Source organism: Crinia signifera, chromosome 5, assembly GCF_055691185.1.
Source record: "Crinia signifera chromosome 5, ASM5569118v1, whole genome shotgun sequence".
In the NCBI taxonomy this organism is placed as follows: Eukaryota; Metazoa; Chordata; class Amphibia; order Anura; family Myobatrachidae; genus Crinia; species Crinia signifera.
The window spans coordinates 27,256,131-27,282,611 of record NC_139221.1 but is presented as its reverse complement, the minus strand read 5'-3'; the positions used below and the strand labels follow the sequence as shown (position 1 = coordinate 27,282,611).

The 26,481-nt window shown below is 39.9% G+C and overlaps 1 protein-coding gene across 5 annotated transcripts in view; it reads left to right on the top strand.

Moving 5' to 3' along the window:
• The window catches only part of ADCYAP1R1 (ADCYAP receptor type I), a 228,900-nt gene extending 203,579 nt beyond the window's left edge, over nt 1-25,321 (top strand). For 3 of the 5 annotated variants that reach the window (XM_083186855.1, XM_083186854.1, XM_083186857.1), the window contains 3 exons: nt 17,334-17,463; nt 17,554-17,595; nt 18,666-25,321. In XM_083186855.1, the coding sequence (XP_083042981.1) occupies nt 17,334-17,463; nt 17,554-17,595; nt 18,666-18,884 (391 nt within the window). In that variant the 3' untranslated portion in view covers nt 18,885-25,321. The remainder of the gene's footprint in view (nt 1-17,333; nt 17,464-17,553; nt 17,596-18,665) is intronic. The other 2 variants (XM_083186856.1, XM_083186858.1) reach the window with 1 other exon arrangement.
• The last annotated feature ends 1,160 nt before the right edge of the window (nt 25,322-26,481 follow it).

Sequence of the window (26,481 nt, the reverse complement as noted above, 5' to 3'; positions counted from 1 at the left end):
TTCCCTGGTCACAGGGGACCTTGTGCACCGCTAATCCTGAACCCATTGTAGATACAGCAATGGATCTGTTCTTTGGGCCTAATTCATACTTGATTTCAACGCACATTTTTTAGCAAATGGACAAAACCGTGTGCACTGCAGGCGGGGCAGATGTAACATGTGCAGAGAGAGATTTGGGTGGGGTGTGTTCTCAACTAGAATCTAAATTGCAGTTTCAAAATAAATCAGTCAGTATTTACCCTGCACAGAAACAAAATAACTCACCCAAATCTAACTCTCTCTGCACATGTTACATCTTTCCCACCTGCAGTCCAGCATGGTTTTGTTCATTTTCCAAAAAAATGTGCTTTGCAAGTTTGAATTAGGCCCTTTATTCTAGATTAAAGGATATTGGTAAAGGTTATTGAAGCGTGTGTTTTTACTAATGTAACACAGAAAGGAATTGTCCAGCAACCATTGTGGTTTGCACCCAATGTCAGTGGTTATAACAGTTCAATGGTTATTTTCCACTTCAACCATCAATGGTTTATCGATGATAGTTAAAAACCATTGATCAATAAAAGCAATACTTTCAAAGGACAGCCCTAACGCAGATCTCTGATTGTGGTCTATCAGAAAATAGGGTAAGAGTGCGATACACACGTCAATTTCTGTGAGAGAAGAGGGTACTGGTGGCAGTTCTTGGGTAGGAGGGCTCCAAAAGTGAAGAAGTAGAATTTTGTACAATATAATCCCACACAGCAGAAAGGAGGGTGTGATGTTAGTGTATTAGAATGCTTAGTATTTTGTAGACACTCGCTTACTAATATGGGTAAGCCCGAATCTTCGGTGATGGTCCCTAGGACCAGGGGAAGGCTGGGAAGTGGGTGTTCCTGAGGCAGTGTGTCTGGAGTTGGATGGAATAAAACAGCACAGCAGTGATTCCACATGTCTCTGTGTCCTTATGACTGGATTAACAAACATATGAACAAAACATGGTGTCATAAGAAGTTCAACTTGGACTGCTAGTGCTCTCAGAGTGTGAAAGATCCTGCAGCAGTCTCTAAAGGTGCCCACACACTAGAACGATTTTTGGGCCGATTGGCCGATTTTCGATAAATCGGCCGATATATCGGCCGATATTTACCGATAATCGGTCGAAAATCGGCCGATGCTCGCTCCCGTGGATCTTTTGCTAAATCTTCTGATCTTACGTGCTGCACAAAAGATCAGAAGATTTAACAAAAGATCCATAGGAACGCACACGGGATCTTAAGAAAAATCTTTGGTAAAGATGTGCACTTGCCTGAAATCTTTTGTCCAGATCGGACAAAAGATTTGAAGGCTAATTTATGCCATACTTGCCTACCCTCCCGCATTTAGCGGGAGTCTCCCGTTTTTACAATCATTTTCCCGCCCCCCGCAAATCCCTGGGGTTCTCCCGCTTTTTTGTCCCCTTTCCAATAAAAACGTAATGCGCATGCGCGAACGCGTCATTGTGGGGGCGGGGCCTAAATGCGCGACGCCGTGACGTAATTAGGAAGGCCACCGCGGGGCTGTGTGGGTAGCGCTGGCCTGAGCGTGCAGGAGCGGCACTGGCAGCGGCAGTGGACTGAGGCATTGGCAGACAGTGAGTCGGGCAGCGGGAGCCGGGAGCACACAAGAGTGTCAGACTCGTCTCAGCTGTGTAAGGAGCAGCAGCCGCAGCAGCCAGTAAGTAAAAGCTTAAAGTTAACTGACTGTTTCTGACTGTAAGCTGCATTCCTCTCCCCCACTCACTAAGCCTGCTTCTTATCGATCACCTCTCCCCCCACCACTGGTCCCCGACTGGCTTCCGTCCCAAGACATGCTCCACTACTCCTGTCGTCATGCCCCATTAATTTTCTAGCTGCCTGCCTTCCTACAAGGGGCACTTAAAAGATATATATATATATATATATATATATATATATATATATAATGTATAAGTGTGTATATATATATATATATATATATATATATGTGTATATATATATATATATATATATATATATATGTATATATATATATTATGTATAAGTGTGTGTATATATATATATATATATATATATATATATATATGTGTATATACATATATATATATATGTATACGTGTGTGTATGTATATGTGTGTATATATATATATATATATATATATATATATGCGGTGTAAGTGTATGTAGGTTGCAGTGTGTGCCACTGACAAGCTTTCATACAGCTTGTCACCTGTTTGTCATGTTCCCATGACTACTGTTATGTGAAATAATAATGAACATGGGATAGCTTACTATAGTCATTCTGTCATTTCTGCTTTTTGGGCGGGCACGGTCTAAGCCACTATATCGCTAAACTTCTCAAATCAGTAGGGCAGCTGTTGGCAAGAACATGTGGTTGACTACCGGAGCCGTCTATTTTGGTATGTTTAATAAGCATCACGGTGTGTGGCATGTCTATAATGGGCATCACGGTGTGTGGCATATGTATAATGGGCATCACGGTGTGTGGCATATGTATAATGGGCATCACGGTGTGCGGCATATGTAAAATGGGCATCAGGGTGTGTGACATGTATAATGGGCATCACGGTGTGTGGCATATGTATAATGGGCAGCAGGGTGTGTGACATATGTATAATGGGCTTCACGGTCTGTGGCATATGTATAATGGGCATCACGGTGTGTGGCATATGTATAATGAGCATCACGGTGTGCGGCATATTTATAATGGGCATCACGGTGTGTGGCATATGTATAATGAGCATCACGGTGTGCGGCATATTTAGAATGGGCATCACGGTGTGCGGCATATATGCATAACGGCCATCACGGTGTGTGGCATATATATATAATGGGCATCATGGTGTGGCATATGTATAATGGGTATCACGGTGTGTGGCATATGTATAATGGGTATCACGGTGTGTGGCATATGTAAAATAGAGCATCACGGTGTGTGGCATATGTATAATGGGCATCAAGGTGTGTGGCATATGTATAATGGGCATCACGGTCTGTGGCATATATATAATGGGCATCACGGTGTTCTGCATATGTATAATGGGCATCATGGTGTGGGACATATGTGTAATGGGCATCACGGTGTGTGGCATATGTATAATGGAGCATCACGGTGTGTGGCATATTTATAATGGGCATCACAGTGTTTGGCATATGTATAATGGCCATCACGGTGTGTGGCATATGTATAATGGGCATTGGTGTGTGACATATATATAATGGGCATCAGGGTGTGTGACATATGTATAATGGGCATCAGGGTGTGTGACATATGTATAATGGGCATCACGGTGTGTGACATATGTATAATGGGCATCAGGGTGTGCGGCATATGTATAATGGGCATCACGGTGTGTGGCATATGTATAATGGACATCACGGTGTGTAGCATATGTATAATGGGCATCACAGTGTTTGGCATATGTATAATGGCCATCACGGTGTGTGGCATATGTATAATGGGCATTGGTGTGTGACATATATATAATGGGCATCAGGGTGTGTGACATATGTATAATGGGCATCACGGTGTGTGACATATGTATAATGGGCATCAGGGTGTGCGGCATATGTATAATGGGCATCACGGTGTGTGGCATATGTATAATGGGCATCTGTGTGTGGCATATGTATAATGGGCATCAGGGTGTGTGACATATGTATAATGGAGCATCACGGTGTGTGACATATGTATAATGGGCATCACGGTGTGTGACATATGTATAATGGGCATCACGGTGTGTGGCATATGTATAATGGCCATCACGGTGTGTGGCATATGTATAATGGGCATCAGGGTGTGTGACATATGTATAATGGGATTCACGGTCTGTGGCATATGTATAATGGGAATCTCTGTGTGTGGCATATGTATAATGGGAATCTCTGTGTGTGGCATATGTATAATGGGCATCACGGTGTGGGGCATATGTATAATGGCCATCACTGTGTGTGGCATATGTATAATGGCCATCACGGTGTGTGGTATATGTATATTGGGCATCACAGTATGCGGCATATGTATAATGAGCATCACGGTGTGCGGCATATTTATAATGGGCATCACGGTGTGTGGCGTATGTATAATGGGCATCACGGTGTGTGGCATATGTATAATGGCCATCACGGTGTGTGGCATATGTATAATGGGCATCAGGGTGTGTGGCATATGTATAATGGGCATCAGGGTGTGTGACATATGTATAATGGGATTCACGGTCTGTGGCATATGTATAATGAGCATCACGGTGTGTGGCATATTTATAATGGGCATCACGGTGTGCGGCATATGTATAATGAGCATCATGGTGTGCGGCATATTTATAATGGGCATTGGTGTGTGGCATATGTATAATGGCCATCACGGTGTGTGGCATATATGTATAATGGAGCATCACGGTGTGTGGCATATGTATAATGAGCATATGCCACATACCATGATGCCCAATATACAGTACATATGTGGCTGTCTGTGTCCCTGCTGTCACTCTCTCTGTGTTCCCACTGTCTCTCTGATGTCACTCTCCCTGTCCCTTTGTCCTTGAATTTTGTCTCATACTGTGTGGTACAATGTGTAAGGGCACTAGTACTAGATATTATAAGGAGTCCGACTAGTGTGGTGTATAAGTGGTATGTGGTGTGGTACACTTCACATAAAGACACGCCCCTTTTCCCATGGCCACACCCCCTTTTGCAGAGCGCGCGTGCCTTCGGCGCGCGCAGAACTAAGTCCTCTGGTTTGTTCCATACTCCGACTTTATCCTCAGCCCGTCATCAGGAGGCCCGAAACGGCGTTGACCCAATAAATGTTAACTTGATCACAAGCCCTGGAGTGACGCTTTCTACAGCAATCTACATTGGCGCACCTGAACACATGTACACTGAAGCAGGCACCCAGGCAAGCATATTGACCCCGACAGCAGAAACAGAGTGCCGGTCCACTGATCTCTATATATGTATGTATATAATGATGCGCGACGCTGCTCTCAGTGCATTTTGCGATCATCTAAAATCTCCCTCATTTTGCTTTTCAAAAGTAGGCAAGTATGATTTATGCGCACATCTTATGATTGCAGATCTTTCTAGTGTGTGGGCACCTTAAGGCTGTGATACTCAGTGTCTGCAAAGCCTGCCATGTGCTCCTCTCTTCAAACAGTGAGTAACCACGGATAAACTGGCTCCTCCAACCTGCATGCTGATGTCTGGTAACTTGTCTGAGAACTGGACAAGATTTAAGCAAAGGTTTAATATATATCTTGCTGCATGAGGAGCTGATACAGAGGCTGACAAAACAAAGGCATCCATTTTCCTCCACTTGATAGGAGAGCATGTGCTGGACATTTATAACAGTTTTCAGTTTGCTGAGGGGCAGAATATGGTGCTATCTTCTATAATGCAAACCTTTGAAGATTACTTTGTGCCAAGGAAAAATGTGACATATGAAAGATATAAATTTATTACATGCGATCAGAAGTCTGGAGATGGATTTGATCAGTATGTTACAGAGCTGCAATCCCTCAGTAAAACCTCTGAGTTTGGTGATTTAAAGGATTCACTGATTAGATATCGTATTGTCTGTGGAATACCTGATAATGGACTCAGAGAGAGACTGCTGAGAGAGCAAGACCTAACACTAGACAAGGCAGTGACTATGTGCAGATCTGCAGAAATAACTAGATCATAGTCGCCTACCCTCCTGCATTCTGCAGGAGACTCCCTGAAATAGAAGCAATCTCCCTCTCTCCCTCATTAGTCTAGCAATCTCCCTCATTTCACCTAGCCCACATTACAATGTTACATTTTTGGTGAAAAAAAGGAATGAGAGACAGATACATTTACATTAAAACATCAGCACCATTTCCCAGCATGTTACCAAGTATAGTAGCTCTTACTAACTGCTTTTGGGCTGATTTACATTTGGATATAAGTCATTTTAAATTACACACCCACGCTTCTGGGTGCCACATTCACTATCTATTTTCACAATCTCTCCATATATGGAACTAGACACGCCCTTTGGGTGGAGCAAGACACGCCGCCTCAATGGGGCGCTTTGCAAAAATCTATTTCCAACTCTAATCTCCCTGAAACTAGTTTTCAAAAGTAGGCAAGTATGAACTAGATTTCAAGCCAAAAAGTTACACAAGGAAGCTGATGTGCCGAACATGTAGTGCAGAAAACAGCCAAGCAAACCTCCATTCTCAAGAATGAAGCAGTCTAAGCCACAGTCTAATAAGGAAATTTGTAGTAGATGTGGAAATGCTCACAATCCTAAAATGTGCCCTACTTATGATAAAACCTGAAACGTGGTAGACTTAATCACTTTGCCAAATGCTGTAAAATGAAAAGTGAAACAACCAAAGTGCATGCTGTTAAACAAACAGATGAGTTCTTTTTGGATTGCATTGAAATTTGCAGTGCAGATAAGAAATAATGGATTGTCCTTTTAACTGTGAACAAGATTGTCATTCCCTTTAAGCTTGATACTGGTGCGCATGTGAATTTAATATCGTTTCAAGACTATAAGACTTTTAGAGTAAAACCTAAAATTCATCCAGCCAAAGTGAAAGTTACAGGGTACACTGGGGAGGAAATTCCTGTGAAAGGTACATGCTTAGTAACACTGAAGTATAAGGGACAACAGTTTAAAACATCTCTACTGATTGTGGATAAAAATGGGAAAACCAATTCTAGGATTAAGTTCCTGTGAGAAACTAAGCTTGCTAAAGAAAGTTTAGAAGATGACTGCAAATCGATGTTTACAGCATACAGAGACTTGTTTGAAGGTCTAGGTTGCTTGCCTGGAGAGCATAAAATAAATATAGACATGCACGTTTCTGCAGTGATACACCCCTGTAGAAAAGTGCCGCTTGCGCTGATAGAAAAACTTGAAACAGATCTGTACGGAGCATCCAGTGCTAAAATTCTTTGATCCTGCAAAAAGAAAAAGAATTTCAGCAGATGCTTCGCAATTTGGCCTAGGCTCAGTGTCATGGCAACCAGTAATCTATGCATCAAGAGCACTGACAAGTGCTGAAACAAGGTATGCTCAAATAGAAAAATAACTTCTTGCGATGACATATGCATGTGAGGGATTTCATCAATTTGTGTATGGTCAAACATTTACGGTGGAAACTGACCACAAACCGTTGGTAGCTATCATGACTAAGGGCCAGATGTATCAAGCTTCAAAAGTGATCAAATGGAGAGTGATAAACAGCCAGCCAATCAGCTCCTTCCTGTCATGTAACAGGCTGTGTTTTAAAAAATAACAGGTAGGAGCTGATTGGCTGGCTGTTTTTCACTCTCCACTTTATCACTTTTTGAAGCTTGATACATCTGGCCCAAAATAATTACATGACTGTCCCATGAGAATTCAACGAATGCTTATCAGACTACAGAAATATGATGTACACTTGGTATACTGTCCCGGTAAATACATGTACATCGCTGATACACTTTCTCTTGCTGTGGACAAAAGTGAAGGTTCCAAAAGTCTGTTGGATGAAGAAATAGAAGCCTATGTTAATTTGATCGTAGCTTCTCTACCAATGTCTCTTGTAAGACAAGAACAGATTAGGAAAGAATCTGAGACAGATGACACAATGAAAGTGTTGAAATACATCATTCTTAAAGGTTGGCCAGCAGAAAAACATGCGTGCCCGCTGTCTATTCATGATTATTGGATGTACCACAGTGACCTTACAGTTGTCGATGGTATTATTTACAAAGGCAATAGGTTTGTCATACCTGCACGACTAAGAAAAACTATGCTGTGCAAGATACATGAAGGCCACTTAGGAGAAGAAAAATTTAAGCGGAGAGCGCGTGAAGTTATGTATTGCCCAAGAATGAACCAAGACATAGCACAGACTACAGCTACATGTGAATTATGTCTTAAGTATAGACCGAAACAACAATTTGAGCCACTGAGTCCCCATGCAGTGCCAGAAAGACCGTACCAGAAAGTTGGAACAGATTTGTTTGATTGTAATGGGAAAACGTACATTGTCGTGATTATTACTCTAACTACCCTGAGGTGTAGACACTACATACAACTAATAGTAAAGCCGTAATCAATTGCATGAAGTCAATCTTTGCAAGGCATGGTGTTCCTATGGAAGTGTTCACTGACAATGGTCCTCAGTTTTCCAGTGCTGAATTTAGACAATTTGCTGATGAGTGGGGATTTGTCCATACTACGTCAAGTCCGCACTGTCCACACTCAAATGGGTTGGTAGAAAGTTCAGTAAAAACTGTAAAGAGTCTCATGAAAAAAGCTCAAGAAGGTGAAGAAGATTTCTACAAAAGTCTTTTAATCTACCACAGTACACCTTTACAGAATGGACTTTCTACTGCACAAATGCTGATGGAAAGGAGGACTTAATACGCATAACTCAGCATTGGTCAGACTGAGTAAGAAACGTCAACAGGCGAAACAGAAACTGTTCCATGACAGGCAAACAAAAAGCTTATCTGATCTAAAAGCGGGTGACCAAGTCTGTCTCAGAGATCACGAGAAAGGTGTTTGGGTGCAGAAAGGTATTGTGCAAGCACAAGTTGCACCAAGATCTTATACTGTACGTACAGAGCGTGGAACGGAAGTAAGAAGAAATTGGGTGGATTTAAGATCTCAACCTAACCATTATGAAGACAACATGACTGAAGAATACTCTTCATCTGACATGTATGATGATCCTGATAATGGTGAACAAACCTCGATTCTAGAAATGTCCAACATGGTCGATGAAACACAGACTGTGTATGAAAGACCCAAAAGGGAAATATGCAGACCTGAGAGACTCATTGAAACGTGTTAGATGATGTTCTTAATATGATGTTGTTAATTGTTGCATTGAAGCGTACATTTTTTAAAGAAAAGAGGATGTGATGTTAATGTATTAGAATGCTTAATATTTGTAGACACTCCCTTACTAATATGTGTAAGCTTGAATCTTCGGTGATGGTCCCTTGGACCAGGGGAATGCTGGGAAGTGGGTGGTTCTGAGGCAGTGTGTCTGGAGTTGGATAGAATAATATTTAACAAGGATTGTTGTGGGGAATTGCACTAATTATTGGGGATAGATACTTAGGTTAATTAGATAAGGTAGAGGATATAACTGATTTTAATTTTTATTTATTTTATTATACATCACACAACACCTCTGACCCAGAAGTGGGTGGTTCTGAGGCAGTGGGGGACATTTACCAAAATGGATTCGTAGAAAAAAGGTGTATTCGTAGGGAGAAATACACCTTTTTTTTACGAATTTGTATTTTCGGGATTTACAATCCCAAAAATACAACAATTCGTAGTCCTAAAGATGGAACATTCGTATTTGTAGTTACAAATACGAATGCCCTACACCATCGATAGGATACGACAGAAATCACCATTCAAAAGAATGGTGGTTTCTGATTTACTAAGCAGCCGTACTGACAATACGGCTGCTTAGTGGTGTAAAACACCCACGCAAATACGACAGGAAAATAGAACACCATTTTCCTGTTCTATTTGCGTTTTAGCCTGCACGGATCAGTCAGATCCGTGCAGGCTACAGTGTAAAAAAATAGAAAAATAAATAAAAAAAAAAACGGCGTGGGGTCCCCCCCACAGCCGAAACCAGCACCAGGCTGAAGGAGCCGGGGCCGGTAATTAAAAATCAGGGAACCCGACAAATAGGGGTTCCCCGATTTTTAACAACCAGCCCCAGGCTCCAGGTCCGGGGCTGGTTCCCAAAATACGGGGGACAAAATGAGTAGGGGTCCCCCGTATTTTAAGAACCAGCCCCAGGCACAACCAGCCGGCAGGGTAATGTCACAGCCGGGGGACACTTATAATATAAGGTCCCGCGGCCAAAACATTCTCCCTACCGACCAGTCAGCCTGGCCAGGGGCCCTGGGGGAGTGGGGACCCCCCCAATGAAGGGGTCCCCCCCCTCCAGGACTTACCTGACCAGGCTGAAGCCTGGTGCTGTCCTCGATGCCCCTGGGCGGTGGGCATCGAGCTGATAAATGTTGTAAAAAAAAGATGAACCTATTGTTTTTTACTGTGGCACTACAAGTGCCAGCAAGCCTCCCCAGCAAGCTGGGACTTGGAGAACCACAAGTCCCAGCCTGCTGGGCATTAAAGGGCCCGCTGGCACTTGTAGTTCTACAGTTAAAAAAATAGTGCACAAAACACACTGACACACTTTTAAAATAAAACTTTATTACACACAAAGCCCACACATACTAATACTTACCTATCTTCTTCCCATAGGTCGCCCTGGTCCTGTGTCGGCGTCTTCTGGTCCTGTGTCGTCTTCTTCCTCCATGTCGACCGTCGCTGTCGCCGTCCGGATCCGACGAAATCCATTTGGGAAGCTGTGGAAGGAAACCATACTCACCTGTCCCAGCGCGACGTAGTCCAGGTAAGGGTCTTTGCAAAAAAACAAACCGACACCCCGAAACCAGACCGGACTGACGGAGACGCACGTGTGTTTGTTTACATCGTGCGGCTCCGCCTCCCGAATGCCGCTATTGGCCGCCTTGCGGCCTAGCGGCTCCTGATTGGCCGCTAGGCCGCAAGGCGGCCAATAGCGGCATTCGGGAGGCGGAGCCGCACGATGTAAACACCGTGCGTCTCCGTCAGTCCGGTTTGGTTTCGGGGTGTTAGGTTTATTTTTTTGCAAAGACCCTTACCTGGACTACGTCGCGCTGGGACAGGTGAGTATGGTTTCCTTCCACAGCTTCCCAAATGGATTTCGTCGGATCCGGACGGCGACAGCGACGGTCGACATGGAGGAAGAAGACGACACAGGACCAGAAGACGCCGACACAGGACATCAGGGCTACCTACGGAGAGAAGATAGGTAAGTATTAGTATGTGTGGGCTTTGTGTGTAATAAAGTTTTATTTTAAAAGTGTATCAGTGTGTTTTGTGCACTATTTTTTTGACTGTAGAACTACAAGTGCCAGCGGGCCCTTTAATGCCCAGCAGGCTGGGACTTGTGGTTCTCCAAGTCCCAGCTTGCTGGGGAGGCTTGCTGGCACTTGTAGTGCCACAGTAAAAAACAATGGTTTATCTATTTTTTACAACATAATCAGCCCGATGCCCACCGCCCAGGGGCATCGGGGACAGCACCAGGCTTCAGCCTGGTCAGGTAAGTCCTGGATGGGGGGGACCCCTTTATTGGGGGGGTCCCCACTCCCCCAGGGCCCCTGGCCAGGCTGACTGGTCGGTAGGGTTAATGCTTTGGCCGGGGGGACTTGCATAAAAAGTCTCCCCCCGGCTGTGGCATTAGCCTGCCGGCTGGTTGTGCCTGGGGCTGGTTCTTGAAATACGGGGGACCCCTACTCATTTTGTCCCCCGTATTTTGGGAACCAGCCCCGGACCTGGAGCCTGGGGCTGGTTGTTAAAAATCGGGGAACCCCTATTTGTCGGGTTCCCTGATTTTTAATTACCGGCCCCGGCTCCTTCAGCCTGGTGCTGGTTATGGCTGTGGGGGGGACCCCACGCCGGTTTTTTTTTTTATTTATTTATTTTTCTATTTTTTTAACACACCGCAGCCTGCACGGATCTGACTGATCCGTGCAGACTGCTACAAATAATTCGTATTAGCAGCCGTATATACGGCCGCTAATACGAATTATTACACCATCGGAGGGTTACAAAGCAGTCGTATCTGACTGCTTTGTAAATCCCCCTCCGGAACACGACTTTGCATACGACTTAAACAGTCGTATGCAGTCGTAGGGAAACAACCAATACGAAAAACTAGGTTTTTCATATTGGTAAATTTCCCCCAGTGTGTCTGGAGTTGGATGGAATAAAACAGCACAGCAGTAAACTCACATGTCTCCGTGTCCTTATGACTGGAATTACAAACATATGAACAAAACAAAGGGGGGGGGGGGGGTCACTGAAGAGCACAGAGGGGGGAAAGGGTATCAAATCAATGATGGGGAGAGTCTTCCATGATAATTGTGGTTCGGTAGGTTTACCCCAAAAGGGCGAAATGCAATTGGCCGACAGGGTCAAAAGGTCGACATGCAATAGTGGACAGGGTCAAAATGTTGACATGAAAAAGGTAGACATGATCGTTTTTCATGATTAAAAAAAAAGAACTGCTTGTTCTTACTGCACCATCCATGTTGGCATAGAGGGAGAATATAGTAGTATGCTGACAGTAGCAAGGCACTGAGGGTGCGGGTAATACTAATTGGGTGCCCATGTCAATGGTTGTTGACATTGAGCCATTTTTTAAAAACTCATATTGACCTTTAGATGTATCTACCTTTTTGACCCTGTCGACATTTCCACCTGTTAACCTATTATACAAAACTTTTGGGGTCAACCCATTGACTGTCTATCTAGACAATGTCTATCTAATAATCCACACCCGATGTATGGCAGGGGTTCACTGAGTGGAATTACTGCTGTGTAGTACCCCTTTCACACTGCAGCTCTTAACCGGTATATTGCCCATTTTTTAGCCTTTTAAAACGGTTAGAGCTGCAGTGGGAAAGCACCAGTCTGCATTTACTGGTTACAAATAACCGGTATTTGCAAACGGGTAAAAAGTCCTACAAGGTTCAGAGGCGGTTTTTTCTGCAGTGTGAACGGCTCTGAACCGGTATATAGGACTCAGGCAGTAGCTATGTAATGAGCGTCTCATTCATATGCACTGCACTCATATGAATGCGCTCGCCACACTTCAGGCTCAGGGGCTCGATGCGCTTGCCACACTTTATAAGGTCAACTCCACGCCAACGTGGATAGTGGGATTATGAACAGGTCGGGAGGACGCATTATGTGTCCCCGCGCGGGGCTCGCAGCGCTCACCACGCTTCGGGCTGGTGTGGATAGTGGGGGTTTGAAAAGGAGGTATTTGCCAGTATGTAACATGGAGCACTGGCAAATGCGTCCTTGAGCTGCAGCTCGTGGGGACACTACGCTGACAACTCTACCTCACGGGGACACTACACTGACTACGCAGGGCTGCCGCGTGGACTACGCTGACTACGCTAGGCAGCTGTTGGGCTACGCTGACAATGTAGCTTAGCCTACGCTGAAAACGTAGCGTAGCCTGCCGCCGTGAAACTACACAAGTGCCTCCAATTTTGTCCCAGTGATTTTATTATTGAGTTATTGACACATTCTTTTAGTTAAAATATTACCATAATAAGTTTTCAAAGTTTTTCTACAGATCCCCAGTGACTAATTACAGTAATTGGAACACAGTAGGAACAAATACAAGGGTGTGTAATGTTTGGTAGTAGGTGGTATCCAGGGCCGCCGAGGGGGGTGTACTAATTACCTGGGCCCAGGCTTGCTGGAGGGGCCCAGCGGGGGCCCTGGTCCGACCCAACCTATACCTTCATCCTCCGTCCTTCCCCGGCAGCAGCACACACCTACAGCCTGTGCTGACAGCAGGCTCAGCATGAGTGTCTCACTGACAGCATGAGAGCTCATGCTGAGCCTGCTGTCAGCACAGCACATGCTACATAGTTACATAGTAGGTAAGGCTGAAAAAAGACTTGCGTCCATCTAGTTCAACCTGGTATAGATATCCATTGCTGATTTGGTAGGTTCTGATATTTAACAGACAAATTATATTTCTTATTTGTACCCATGGATGTTTTTCTCCAGTAAATGTTTGTCCAACTTTGCCTTGAACGCATTTAATGAGCCAGCCGTTACCACCTCTCTGGGAATAGAGTTCCAGAGTTTGACTGTTCTGACCGTAAAGAAATTCTTTCTACTAGCTGAATGAAATCTTTATTCTTCTAATCTATATTCATGCCCTCGTGTCCTAGATTCCTTTCTAGTAGAAAAGAGGGTGTGTGACAGTTCCTTATATTGGCCCTTGATATACTTGTACATGTTGAGCATGTCCCCCTTAAACATCTCTTTTCTAATGTAAATAGTCCCAAATTGCTTAATCTCTCCCGTAGCTTAAATTCTCCATTCCCCTAATAAGCTTTGTTGCTCGCCTTTGGACTTTTTCTAATTCTTTGATGTCCTTTTTATAGTGTGGGGCCCAGAACTGCACTCCGTACTCGAGGTGAGGTCTCACCAATGCTTTATACAGTGGCATAATTACCCTTGAGTCCCTAGTTTCCTTTCCCCTCTTAATACATGCCAGAATTTTGTTGGCCTTTTTTGCAGCTACATTACAATGGGCACTACATCCCAGTTTGCTGTCTATTTGGACTCCTAGATCCTTTTCAAGTATGGAATTACCCAGTTCCTCTCCGCTAAGGTTGTAACTTGCACACTGGTTGTGTCTCCCAAGGTGCATAACCTTACATTTATCTATAATGAACCTCATCTTCCATTTTTTTGCCCACTCATCTAGAATTGCAAGATCATTTTGAAGCATGGTGACATCTTCTGATGATTTGATGACTTTGCTAAGTTTTGTATCGTCCGCAAAGATGGATACATTGCTGAGTAACCCTATCCCAATATCGTTAATAAAATTGTTAAACAAAATGGGCCCCAAAACCGAACCCTGGGGCACTCTATTACATAGCCAATTCCCTCCCATCTGCAGATATTTTCACCCAATCCTAGGTTCTCCATTTTATTAATCAATCTCTTGTGTGGGACACTATCAAATGCTTTAGCGAAATCTAGGAAAATCACATCTACAGCATTTCCATCATCGAGGTTTTTGCTAACCTCTTCATAGAACCCTAGTAGATTAGTTTGGCATGAACGATTTTTCACGAACCCATGTTGGTTAGTACTGAGTAGATGGTGATGGTCTAAATATTCCTGGATACCATCCCTTAAAAATCCTTGAAATAGTTTACCCACAATTGATGTTAAACTAACAGGTCTGTAATTAGCGGGATCCTCCTTTTTTCCTTTTTTTGAATATTGGCACTACCTCTGCTATTCTCCAATCTTTTGGTACTATACCTGACGATAGTGACTTGCTAAAGATATAATGTAGGGGGGTAGCTAGTTCATCCCTTAATTCCATTAATACCCTCGGATGAATCCCATCTGGCCCTGGTGATTTATTTGTTTTGAGTTTGCTTAGCCTCAGTATTATTTCCTTCGGCGTGAAATCCACAATGAGATCTGGCTCATTTGTCCCGTTTGTGGTAAATGTTCGTTCCACAGTCTGTTCTCCCTTAGTAAATACTGATGAGAAGAACTAATTTAACAGTTTTGCTTTTCCCTTGTCCTCAGTAACACTTTTCCCACTAGTATCAGTTAGTGGGCCTATGTTTTCCTTATTAAACGTTTACTATTTATGTATTTAAAAAACTTCTTTGGGTTGGTTTTGCTTTTAGTGGCTATGCTCTCTTCATATAATATTTTAGCTGCTTTGATTACCCCTTTACAAGTTTTGTTTGATTCTTTGTATTTTGCGAACGCCTCCTCACTCAAGTTATTTTTATCTAATTTAAAGGCTGGTTTTATTGTTGATAGCTGACCTTACTTCTTTGTCCAACCGTGGTGGCTTTTTTTTTTGTTAAATTTACCTTTAGTTACTTTAGGAATGTATTCACTAGTTAGTGAATCAAGCACCTTTTTTAGAGTATCCCACATTTCCTCTGCATTTTTTCCCTCCATAACCGTTTCCCACCCAATTCCTGTTAGGCCTTCCCTGAAAAATTCTGAAGTGCTGTAGGTGTGTGCTACTTTTGCTGAGGTGGGGGGGTGGGAGCACTTTAGAGTGTTTTTTCAACCACCTTAATCATTTTGGGGGTGTAGCCTAATTGCAGGAGGAGGCCACGTCCCCTGTGATTAGGCCCCTCAAATTTTACCGGGCCGGCATACCTCTTGGCTGCCCTGGTGGTACCAACTCCAATTATGCTACACCAAATAATCTGGTTTTAACACTAGGCAGCTTTATTCAGCGGTCTAGGGGGTCCAGAATCTGGGGGTGCTTTTAACTATCACACAATTAAGGCTGACTCTGAGAGAGGCGTCCTTGTTGAACTTAATGCACATGGCAGGTGTTGAACTTCTAAGATGACACTTTCACCTGAGGTTTTGGAAAGTCAGTACTGGTGTATGGGTGTTGATGGGGCCATCAAGATGAAGTCTTGCCTAGGGTGCGGAAAAAAACCTTTCAGATGCGGAAACAATAATGACAAACACCTAATACACAAACTTATAAATTGTGTTTCCAATCAGGCCTGTTTCCTCATCCAAGACCAAGGCATTTCCCCTCCTTACCAGTTATTCTATTTTGTCTCTTGACCTCATCCCTAATACATTTTTTCCTTTAAAATCTATATGGATTCTGGAATTGTGCAAATTATTTCACTGATTACCAGGATCCAAATTAGTCTTGTTTTTACTTCTCTTTGTGAGCGGTCAATGGACTTAGGCTAGTTGCTCCCGTTTACCATCTACTGAGAGTAGGAAATATAGAGCGTTCCACCAATCAGAACATGCCGCGAACCATCACTATACTTATGAGTTGTTTGAAACATGAATACAGGTGGGGCAAGCAGTATTTATGGGGTTGAAAATGAAAAAGTTGTAATCAAAATTTGATAGGAAATTGATAGTAGTCACGAAAAATTCCTTTCCCCCGATGGACATTCCAGTCTGTGTCTTCCATCTCACCCATGACCAAACAGACTCTTGGCAAGTGTGCTTCTCACTTACCCATCGGGTTAAATGGGTGTCAGCTTATTGGGTCTAACGCAGAGGTATAAATAATCTCAAACTAGAATTATGGGGAGATGTGGATTTCTGATTGTTTCTAACAAACTTAAATCCTTAGGTCCTCTTTAAAGTGCCTATTCATTATGCTGTAAAAGTGCGTTACACATTTGCAAACACTAGTTTCAGCATGTTTTAAGAAACAGGCCTATTCACTATTAAGGGTTCGATGTTGCTACTGGGTTTTCTATCTGTAGATGGCCTTCACAGGAAGTGAAAGGCTCCTATCAGAACGATAACTGGGTTGCAAATACGGATCTATTCTGATCATTCATACTCCTATCAAGGCCTGTTGGTGCTCATACACCAATTCAGTTCACCCATGCGCAGTAACACTGTTGGATCACACCTTGCATTGTAAACATTCACTGCTATTAAAATAGCTACAAAAGTGTTTTTAGTAGGGCTTATGGGACAACTGGTCAGAACATTACCGATTTGCTCCATGATGTAGGTATTCACCGCTACAACCCCTTTTGAGTTACAGTACATGCCAATTTAGCAAGGCTGAGGGGGTCAATGGAGTACAATAATGAATAGGCCCCCTAAGAGATAATGCTCATATATGTTACAAATGAAAAGAAGGCGTGTCATAGAAAGCATGTAATTGATGTCATTCTCATTGTAATTTCCTCTAACAGGAGGCTGGCCCGTTCTACGCTGCTGCTGATTCCACTCTTCGGCATTCATTACACCGTCTTTGCCTTCTCCCCCGAGAATGTCAGCAAGAGGGAGAGGCTTGTCTTTGAGCTGGGACTGGGTTCCTTCCAGGTAAACAAATGACTATAGAAACTTTACTAACTCTAATGCTTTTCAGGCAAAAAGTAAATGTCTATTATTTTTTTTTTTTCTTTCTTAAAGGGTTTTGTTGTTGCAATCCTCTATTGTTTCCTGAATGGGGAGGTAAGATCAGGTTTTACTTTACCTCTCTCTTTCCTTGCAATGCATAGCCAGACATAAACCAGACTGTTACATGTACTGTATATGCTTCTATTTGACAACATTTTCAGAAGATGTCACATAATATATATATATATATATATATATATATATATATATATATAATATCTGGGATGTAACTACAAATTTGTGGCCCCCCCTACCAAATCCTTGGGCCCCCACCCCGATACTTCAAAAGAAAGAGCTAGCTATAGAACACTTGTTTATTTTAAGCACCGTAACAGTGTCCTAGTTCATTTTTGTCCAGATAGCAATGTCTCAATTAATCGTATGCCCGTTAGTAGTTCCCTAGTTCACATCATGTCACAGTTTCCCCAATTCAAGTTAGGCTACATTATAGTGCCCCCAGTTCAGAAAATGCCACATTACAATGCCCCAGTTCATATTATACCACATTGAAGTTCTGCAGTTCACATTATGCTTCAGTACCCCTAGTTCATTTTATGCCACACTGTTGTGCCCTTCATATCATGCCACACAGTAACCCAATCTCATTGTACCACAAATTTCATATTGTGCGACATTCCAGTGCCCATAATTGACATTGTGTCAAACAGTGCACCAAGTTCACATTATGCCACACAGTGTTCCCAATTCACATTGTGCAACACCAGGCTCCTAGAATCTCCCCAATGCAACCATCCAGAAAATTAGTTCAGTGATATGGCAATGCAATTAAACTCTACTGAATCAGATGCAAACTGCTTACTGGAATGCATTCCACAACACTGCTCTATGATGGCATCCAATTTGTTATGCTGCCATATAGGGCACTCACATCCAGCATTACAGGAGGGTAGGCACCTATAAGCTGAGTGGAAGGGGGGCCCCAGATGTGAGCCTCTTAAGGCTCTAGGATGCAATGGCAATATCGCCACCTACTATGGTTACACCCATGTATAATAGATTAAGATATATGTATTTGAGGGAGGTATAAAGATAGATAGATATGTTGCATGTTTACCATCCTGTTCCATAACAACAAAAGTACATAAAAAAATGACCTTTTAAAGTTTCTCCCTAAAGGTGCAATCAGAAATAAAGAGAAAATGGCGGAGTTGGAAAGTCAACCGGTACTTTGCTGTGGACTTCAAGCACCGTCACCCATCGTTGGCGAGCAGCGGAGTGAATGGGGGGACACAGCTGTCCATTCTGAGCAAGAGCAGTTCCCAAATCCGGATGTCCAGCATAAATGCGGAGAACCTGGCAACATGAATCCCGAAATTGCCTAAACACCTTCGAACATCACTCTTCTTTTTTTTTCCCCATTTACTTTTTTTTGTGAATGGAAAAACACGGGATGAAACGAGAACGGCAAGCGGTGCTTGGGGTGTTTTTTTTTTTTAGTGAGGAAGAGAGATGAAAATTTATTGTAAAATAATTCTACTGATGTAGCATCGTGCGGTTCACCTCCATTGATTTGCGAGGTTGTCAACCAGCAATATATAGTATTCATATATATATTTGATCCATGAGTGTGTTATAATATAAGGGCGTAGCACTGATCAGTCTGTCCAGTATTATATCTCTCTTTCCATTTTCATCGGTAGATGGTCGCTAAGGGATTAAATGAAATTCAAAGGAGTACAGCAATTAAAACTGGTGTTAAAATGTTTTGTAACCCATAGCAACCAATTATATCATTTTTCTAGTTAAATTTAGAAGATTTAAATATCTCTTGGTGGCAATGCTTGGTGCACACGTTGATGCTCAATTAAATGTGCACCACAAATGTCTCCCACAAAAAAAAGCACTTGATCTGTAATTTATAATGCAATATAGTGTGTTGGAAATATAACATGCTGACAAATACATCGTATTTGTTGGAAAATCATACTATATAACTGGCAGCTTAAAAAAATTCTCTCTTTTTTTAGAAAATACATGTTTTTTTATTTTTGTTTCTTTTCCAGCTTGTAAAATTGAAAAATGTGAATAAGCCGACCTCACATTAATGAATTGTGTATATAGATTGTTTTGGGTATTGTTATGGATGAAGGGTGTATCTGCAAGCAAAAATGCAGAATGCACACAAAATATGAACAGTAATATTTTGGTACGGTTGTAGAAAATAAAAGGGTAAAGGCATTTAAACACTGGAAAAGACCGTAAAATTAAAGAGTATTAACGGATATTTTTTAGCAAGTTTAAAAAAAAATAGAAAAAATATATATAATTATTAATATTTTGTGACAGTCTTACATAACTTTGCCTTGTGTCCAGCTACAACTGGTACATATTTTCTTATCTCACACTGATATGATGTCAATTAACTATAAAAAACACTTTGTCAACACTCATTTAAAAAAAAAAAGAAAAACATTAACTGAAGGAAAACTGGATAATTATTCTGTGTTTATAAGTATTTTTCTTAAACAGTATATTAAATGAGAGCAGACATATACATATAACATAGAATATGAAATAAAATGAACAGGTGCATTTAAGTTGTTTCATAGAATGTAACACGGTCATTAAACCTTTTTGTCTTGTTTTTAACAAATGAGACAAAGCCTATTAAAAATGCAGAATGTGTATATTTAATGCAGAATGTGTATAGCTCATAGATTTAACGTTTTACAAAGCGACATTTTTATTTTCAATGGGAATGAAATGGACTAATGTTATTTGTGCCATAGGTGTCTCTGAGCCATTTTGAGAAGTTCTTAATAATATTTTGGGTGTGCAATAGAAAATACTCTCTATACTATGTTATTTGTGTGGCCATGAGCATGTTTGAATGTTTCTATCCATTTATCTTTTTTCTTTACATTCACTTTTCGAGTTATTACAGTTCCGTTGTACCCCAACCTATCATCTCATATACTATATGGTAGAATCAGATATAGACAATAAGTTCTGGATTTTGGGTTTTTTAATAATGCTGGATTGTACAATATGAATGCAGGTTCTGTAAATCATTTCAACCTATCTCCCTTCCTTTCTATAGGTTGACTCAATATTCATGAGAATGGAGTCCATAAAATGCACAAAAGACTATTAAGGAATGAACCACAAAATTCATACTACTGGTCCTCTTAAATGGCTCAACAATATGTAATAGGCAAACGGCGGCTGTAGGTCCACCTTTGGCTTTCTCCCACAGCCCCTAGAAAATTCCTACTTTAATATCAGATTTAATTATTATAGTTTATAACACTTGTTTAATCTAATTAAAGATGCAATGTTTTCTTAATTTGATATTGAGATTAAGGGTAATAAGTAGCCTTTTTGAGTTAGAGGGCTGATTAATGCAGTCCCTGAAGTTTATCAGGATACCTGTCACTGGGCTGTAGTCATATAAATATTGGTTTAATCTACAATTGCACTTTGGTATTACTTTAAATAAACCCAAATTCATATGTTTCAATCCAGTGTCATTTGTTTTGGGTTTGAACAGCAGAGGTCCCTCAAGTGCCTTTCCATAACTGTTTTTATGTTTTTTCAAACTTCACAGGTTTATGTGACTTCCTGAAGTATTATAAAACAATGAAAAGTACTGATAACAAAACTAAAATCACTTTTTATGTTTATGCAGCTTCCAATATTAAAAGCAAAAATATACATTTAAAAAAAATCTGCTTTGAAAAAAGTTTTTATAAATTAAAAACATATTCTCAATACACAAACCTAATTAAAGTTCAATGATGTATGTGTATTTGGAACCAGATAAGTTTATTATGAACATTTTGCTTCTTTGCGATCTGGTCCTGCATTGGATGACATTTTCTGAAGACTACATTATCTAGAATGTGAAGGTTCTGTTCTGTTCTAAAAAAAAATACAAAACAAATACAACATCCATTGAAATAAAATAAGGAAAAGGGCAAACAACATTTTTTTTCAGGATCTATTATCTGCAAAGTCTATACGTACTATTGTCTATAATGCTAATTGCAGCTTAGCAAAAAAAAAGTGCCAAAATTATAATATACAAACTTTTACATACTTGAACTAGGCTTTAGGCCTTTCAGGTCACATGTAATATGTATCCCTTTCTGGATACATTTCTTTCGAACCGGCAAAGAAATCAGATTGTGAACAACATTTTTCCAAACTGTATTTAAAAAATGTTTTTGACAAATATTTCAGTGAATTGCAGATCCATCAAGCTGGGATAAATGTAAGGCTTTTGAAACTTATATCCATTATTTTATATTTTATATAGAAATAAACCTGAAAATGTGATATGTAATAGAGGTGGGGGGGGGGGAGGGGTTTTCTGTTTTATCTCTGTATGAATGTAAGAACGATTCTGGTTAACCAGAAATGTATTCAGAAGATGTCTACAGTACTACATGGTGCCAAATTATTTTGTAAAGTTTATTCCTCAACATAGTAATGTTTTTTTAAGTACTGTAGTCTGTGCTGAATTAATGAATTGTTGTAGGCATTATATTTTCTTTTATCTTTTAATGCCTGTCCATTGTATATACAGTATGATACATGATTTAAAACGCAGTGCAAAGCCAGGTACAGTATTAGTATTATTTTTATTTAAATACCAGAGGTCCCTCAGCGGAAATGCAAGTTAATAGTATTATCATGAAGCACAACAAATGAAAGTTCTGCCTTGGTGCATTTCTGTTTGGTAAGAGCTAGGATAAACTGGGATGAAATAGTGTAAACATTTTAATCAAAATGAAAAAATATATATGTTATTCTTATTTAATACAATTGTTTGAAAGATGATCTGTTTTCATTTTCCTGCTACCTAATTACTGAAATAAGCTGTTAAGTTCGCTTCTCGGCATCATTGATGGTTAACTTCTTTGAACAATGGTTATGTGGTTGAATATTCATTTTATCTGATCAATGATTATTTTATGTTAATGCATTGGAGCAAATAGAGGGTTGTATTACCTGATAAAGTAAAGCTACTGTAGTGGACTGGTATTTATTATTTGTATATTTAGTTTGATTTTCACATATTTGTTTTATTTTTTACTGTAAAGTCAATGTTGTTTTTCAGGGGCTAAAAAATACAGTATTTTGTATATAAATCTACATAAACATTTATTTAAATCAATTTGAAATCGATAAAAAAAATTATGAACGTTTGCCTTTAGTAAATCTATCCCTGAATCGCTTCACAAAGTATGTTACTGATTTTAAATGCATATGAACTGAAACTAAAAATAAATAATTTGAATAAGATACCAGTTGAAATAAGTTCCGTTTGAGTCCATAGAAAATATAGATAATAATTAAAAAATATTGTGTTATTGTAAATATGGTTTTGAAATACACAAAAAAAATCCCATAACAATGTGAATAGTCTATTTCAGACAATTTTTAATAATCCGCCAATAATATTAAAAATATTAGAATTTATACTTATTACAGCATGTGTATCAGCAGCTATTGAAAATTAGTAATTAATAACAAACTATAAAAAATAAATTGAAACAGTTAAAATTACAAGATATTGAAAAACAGATCTTTGTTTTAATTAATATGGTTGGTCACAATATACTCATTCTGGAAAGTAAATCATGGAAGATGTAAAAAGTTCTTGCACCATTTTGTTGGATGGATGTGGATGGATGACAATAATGCTTGAAGCGGAGTTCTGCAAACAACATTTACCATACATTTTAATAACCATAGAGAGGCCATGTCAGCTTTTTGTTATGAGTCACCTGCCTCAACAAGCTGTGGTGGATATTGTGATGCCCACTGTCTACTTCACCCTCATGGAAGTTATCACACAAATCAGCACAAACTAGAAAATGATGTACTGAAAATAAATAGGTTTCCCAGCACCTAATACAGTTTTACTAGATTCTGCTTTATATCATTTAATGTTTTAAAATACAAGCGGGCAAGACTAAATCAAAATAATGTTTTCACAGTTGCGAATATGAATGTATAGTAATGACAGTACGTGGAACATTTATGTTCTCTTCCTGTTTCCTAACTACAAATATGAATGAATTCATTGGAACCACCTTAACCTGTGTTCTTTTAAAACTGTATTATTCTCTAATTCTAAGCAATGGAAATATTTGCAGATGAATGCAGTTTAATTTGGGTTTTGCTTAATAAAGCAACATAATACATTCTGTTGTTCTGCATTCTTATTAACATTTTATAGTTGGCCAAAAACATACAGCAAATGACTATACAATGAAAATGTGCCAAGTAATGTAACATTATTATGTGTAAGGATTTTGTAATATACTGTATACTCCATGCCGAAAGATAGAGTAACACTTGCCAATAATTAATATTTTTAAGTAAAAAAATCTTGAACTATTTGTAACTCATTTAGTTTTTGTATGCAGATAAGACTTTAGTGTAACAAATATTTACAAAAAAATACACAGAATTATTGAACCAAAATTTTGAGAATCATGAATCCTTTTTAACTTCTTTATTTTCTATGGACATTGCGAATGTGCAATAATTAATTTCTGCTGGACATCTAGTCAAATACTCTTTAAATGTGTCAAATACTAAAATGATGACAACAATTTTTCTATCCTATATAAAATAATTTAACAATATTTCCTTTTTTAAATCATATGGAATTTAAGATAATACAGTACACCATAACATAGTTAGCTTGATTTTTATATTTTATATTTTGTGTCAAGATATAATATCTTAGTCAACTTCTACAGTAGGTGTATTTAAACAATTGGGAAAATTTACCAGAACATGTAAACCATATTAAATTTTAATCTAACACCTTTTTAAACTTAAAAATAAAATTCAGAATTCCACTAATATTTTATATGTACATACAATATAATGTTAAAAATGTATCCAATGACAATGAATGCCTTGTGAAAGAAAATCATTAAGGAAAACAAGATCTATACAAGAAAACACATAAAACAAAATATTTTGACATAAGACAAAAAAGCCAACTACTTTACTTGTAATTAAAAATAAAAAGGTATACTCTTTATTATCTTTAACTTGGGATACACATAATGTAGAATACTAAATTATTTTGCACAGATGTCTGCCACATAATGAGCCAAATCCATACACCTGTTTGCAAAGTAAAATTAAAGGCTTCTAAGTAATAAAATCTTAATTGGAGGTTTAGTCAATAAACTTTTATTCTGTGTTTTGTGCACAAACTCCAAGTATACTGTATTAAGGATTCTGTTAATCAAACTTTCAAATATTAAAACACTTAGGGGCAGCTTCAATTTACCACAGTGTCTACTTCTTTTTACAAAAATTAATGCCCAGAGCTATTCAATTATTCTGCATTTTCCAGTGAAGTAAACTTATGGATAATGAGCATTAACCCATAGGTTCTTTATTAAGTGCCAGAGGGTGATTTTTTTACTGCTAGCACCTGTAAAGCAAAAGCTACATTAAGCAACCAATTGAATCGCTCAGGACTGGGAAAACACCTCTGGCTAATTTTTTTCTGCCTCTTCGTGTTAAAACAAATGACATATTGCTATTTTAACAATTACTATAAAATAATGTATTTTGTACACACAGTATAAAGGAAAGGATATTTTCATCATTAATTTAACATGAACAAAAACATATATATATATATATATATATATATATAGAGTTCAATGGGGTAGATCCGGCTCTCCCTGTATTACACTGGTCTGCGCCGGGTGCCCGCTCCAATAGATAAACAGAAGACAGGGGGGGGAAAAAGCAGCACTCCAGGCGTCTTGTCACAGAAACACGATCATGCCATCCAATTAGTCCTAATTGGATGGCCTGATCGTGTTTCTGTGACAAGACGCCTGGAGTGCTGCTTTTTCCCCCCCCTGTCTTCTATATATATATATATATATATAATTTGATGGGGTTGATCCGGCTCTCCCTGTATATTACTTATCTGCGCCGGGTGCCCGCTCCAGAGAATAAATAGAGGGCAGGGGGGGAAACAGCAGCACTCCAGGCGTCTTGTGAAATAAACTTTTATTTCACAAGACGCCTGGAGTGCTGCTGTTTCCCCCCCTTGCCCTCTCTCTCTCTCTCTCTCTCTCTCTATATATATATATATATATATATATATATATATAGTATATATAAAATTGTTTGTTACTGTAAAACCTGAATTGTAGTCATATATTTCTTGTTACAGTCAGATGCATATTTTTCTTATATTGCTAAAGCATTAAACATATATGGAACAAATTAAAACTCAGTGCATATAAATATATATTATTCTAGTAAGAAAATATAGGTGTGCTTAGGTGAATATGGTTGCAACCAAGTGTAATGGAAATCAGGGTTAAGTAGCCCCCTATGACACCTTTGCACCAACTTTTACTGACCTCCAAATTTGAAATTTGACCCAGCACCAATCAAACAAAAATGACTCATGGTACAGTCAGGACTGTAGACAGCCTGGGCAGGGCCCGGTAAAGCCGGGAGTGAGGCCTCATCACAAAGCTTTGGCCACACCCCCTTTTTTAAACTGAGGCCTTAGATTTAGGATGGAGGGGGTGCCCGTGATCAGTGAGATCATTTACCCTCTTGCGGGCAGAAGAGACTGCTACACTAAGAGACAGCAGCCTTACTGTTCCACAGCAGTCCAGCACACAGCAACATGAAGAGGAGGATGAGGGGGGGTGGGTCCCATCCAACACCCCTGGGGCCAGGTAATTACTACCCCCTCCTCTCTCGGCATCACTAGGTGCATTTATTTTGTACTTTTTTATTATTATTATAAAAATAACCTCTATCAATCAAATAAAGTTCACCTAAGTCCTACAGAAGGAATGGCCCAACTGCTGTAGTCTGCCCTTATATATGTGAGAGCTCCTGATCGCAGTAGTCCTTCCTAGGTAATGGCGCCTTTGGAAGATGAACAGGAACCTACAACAGGACATT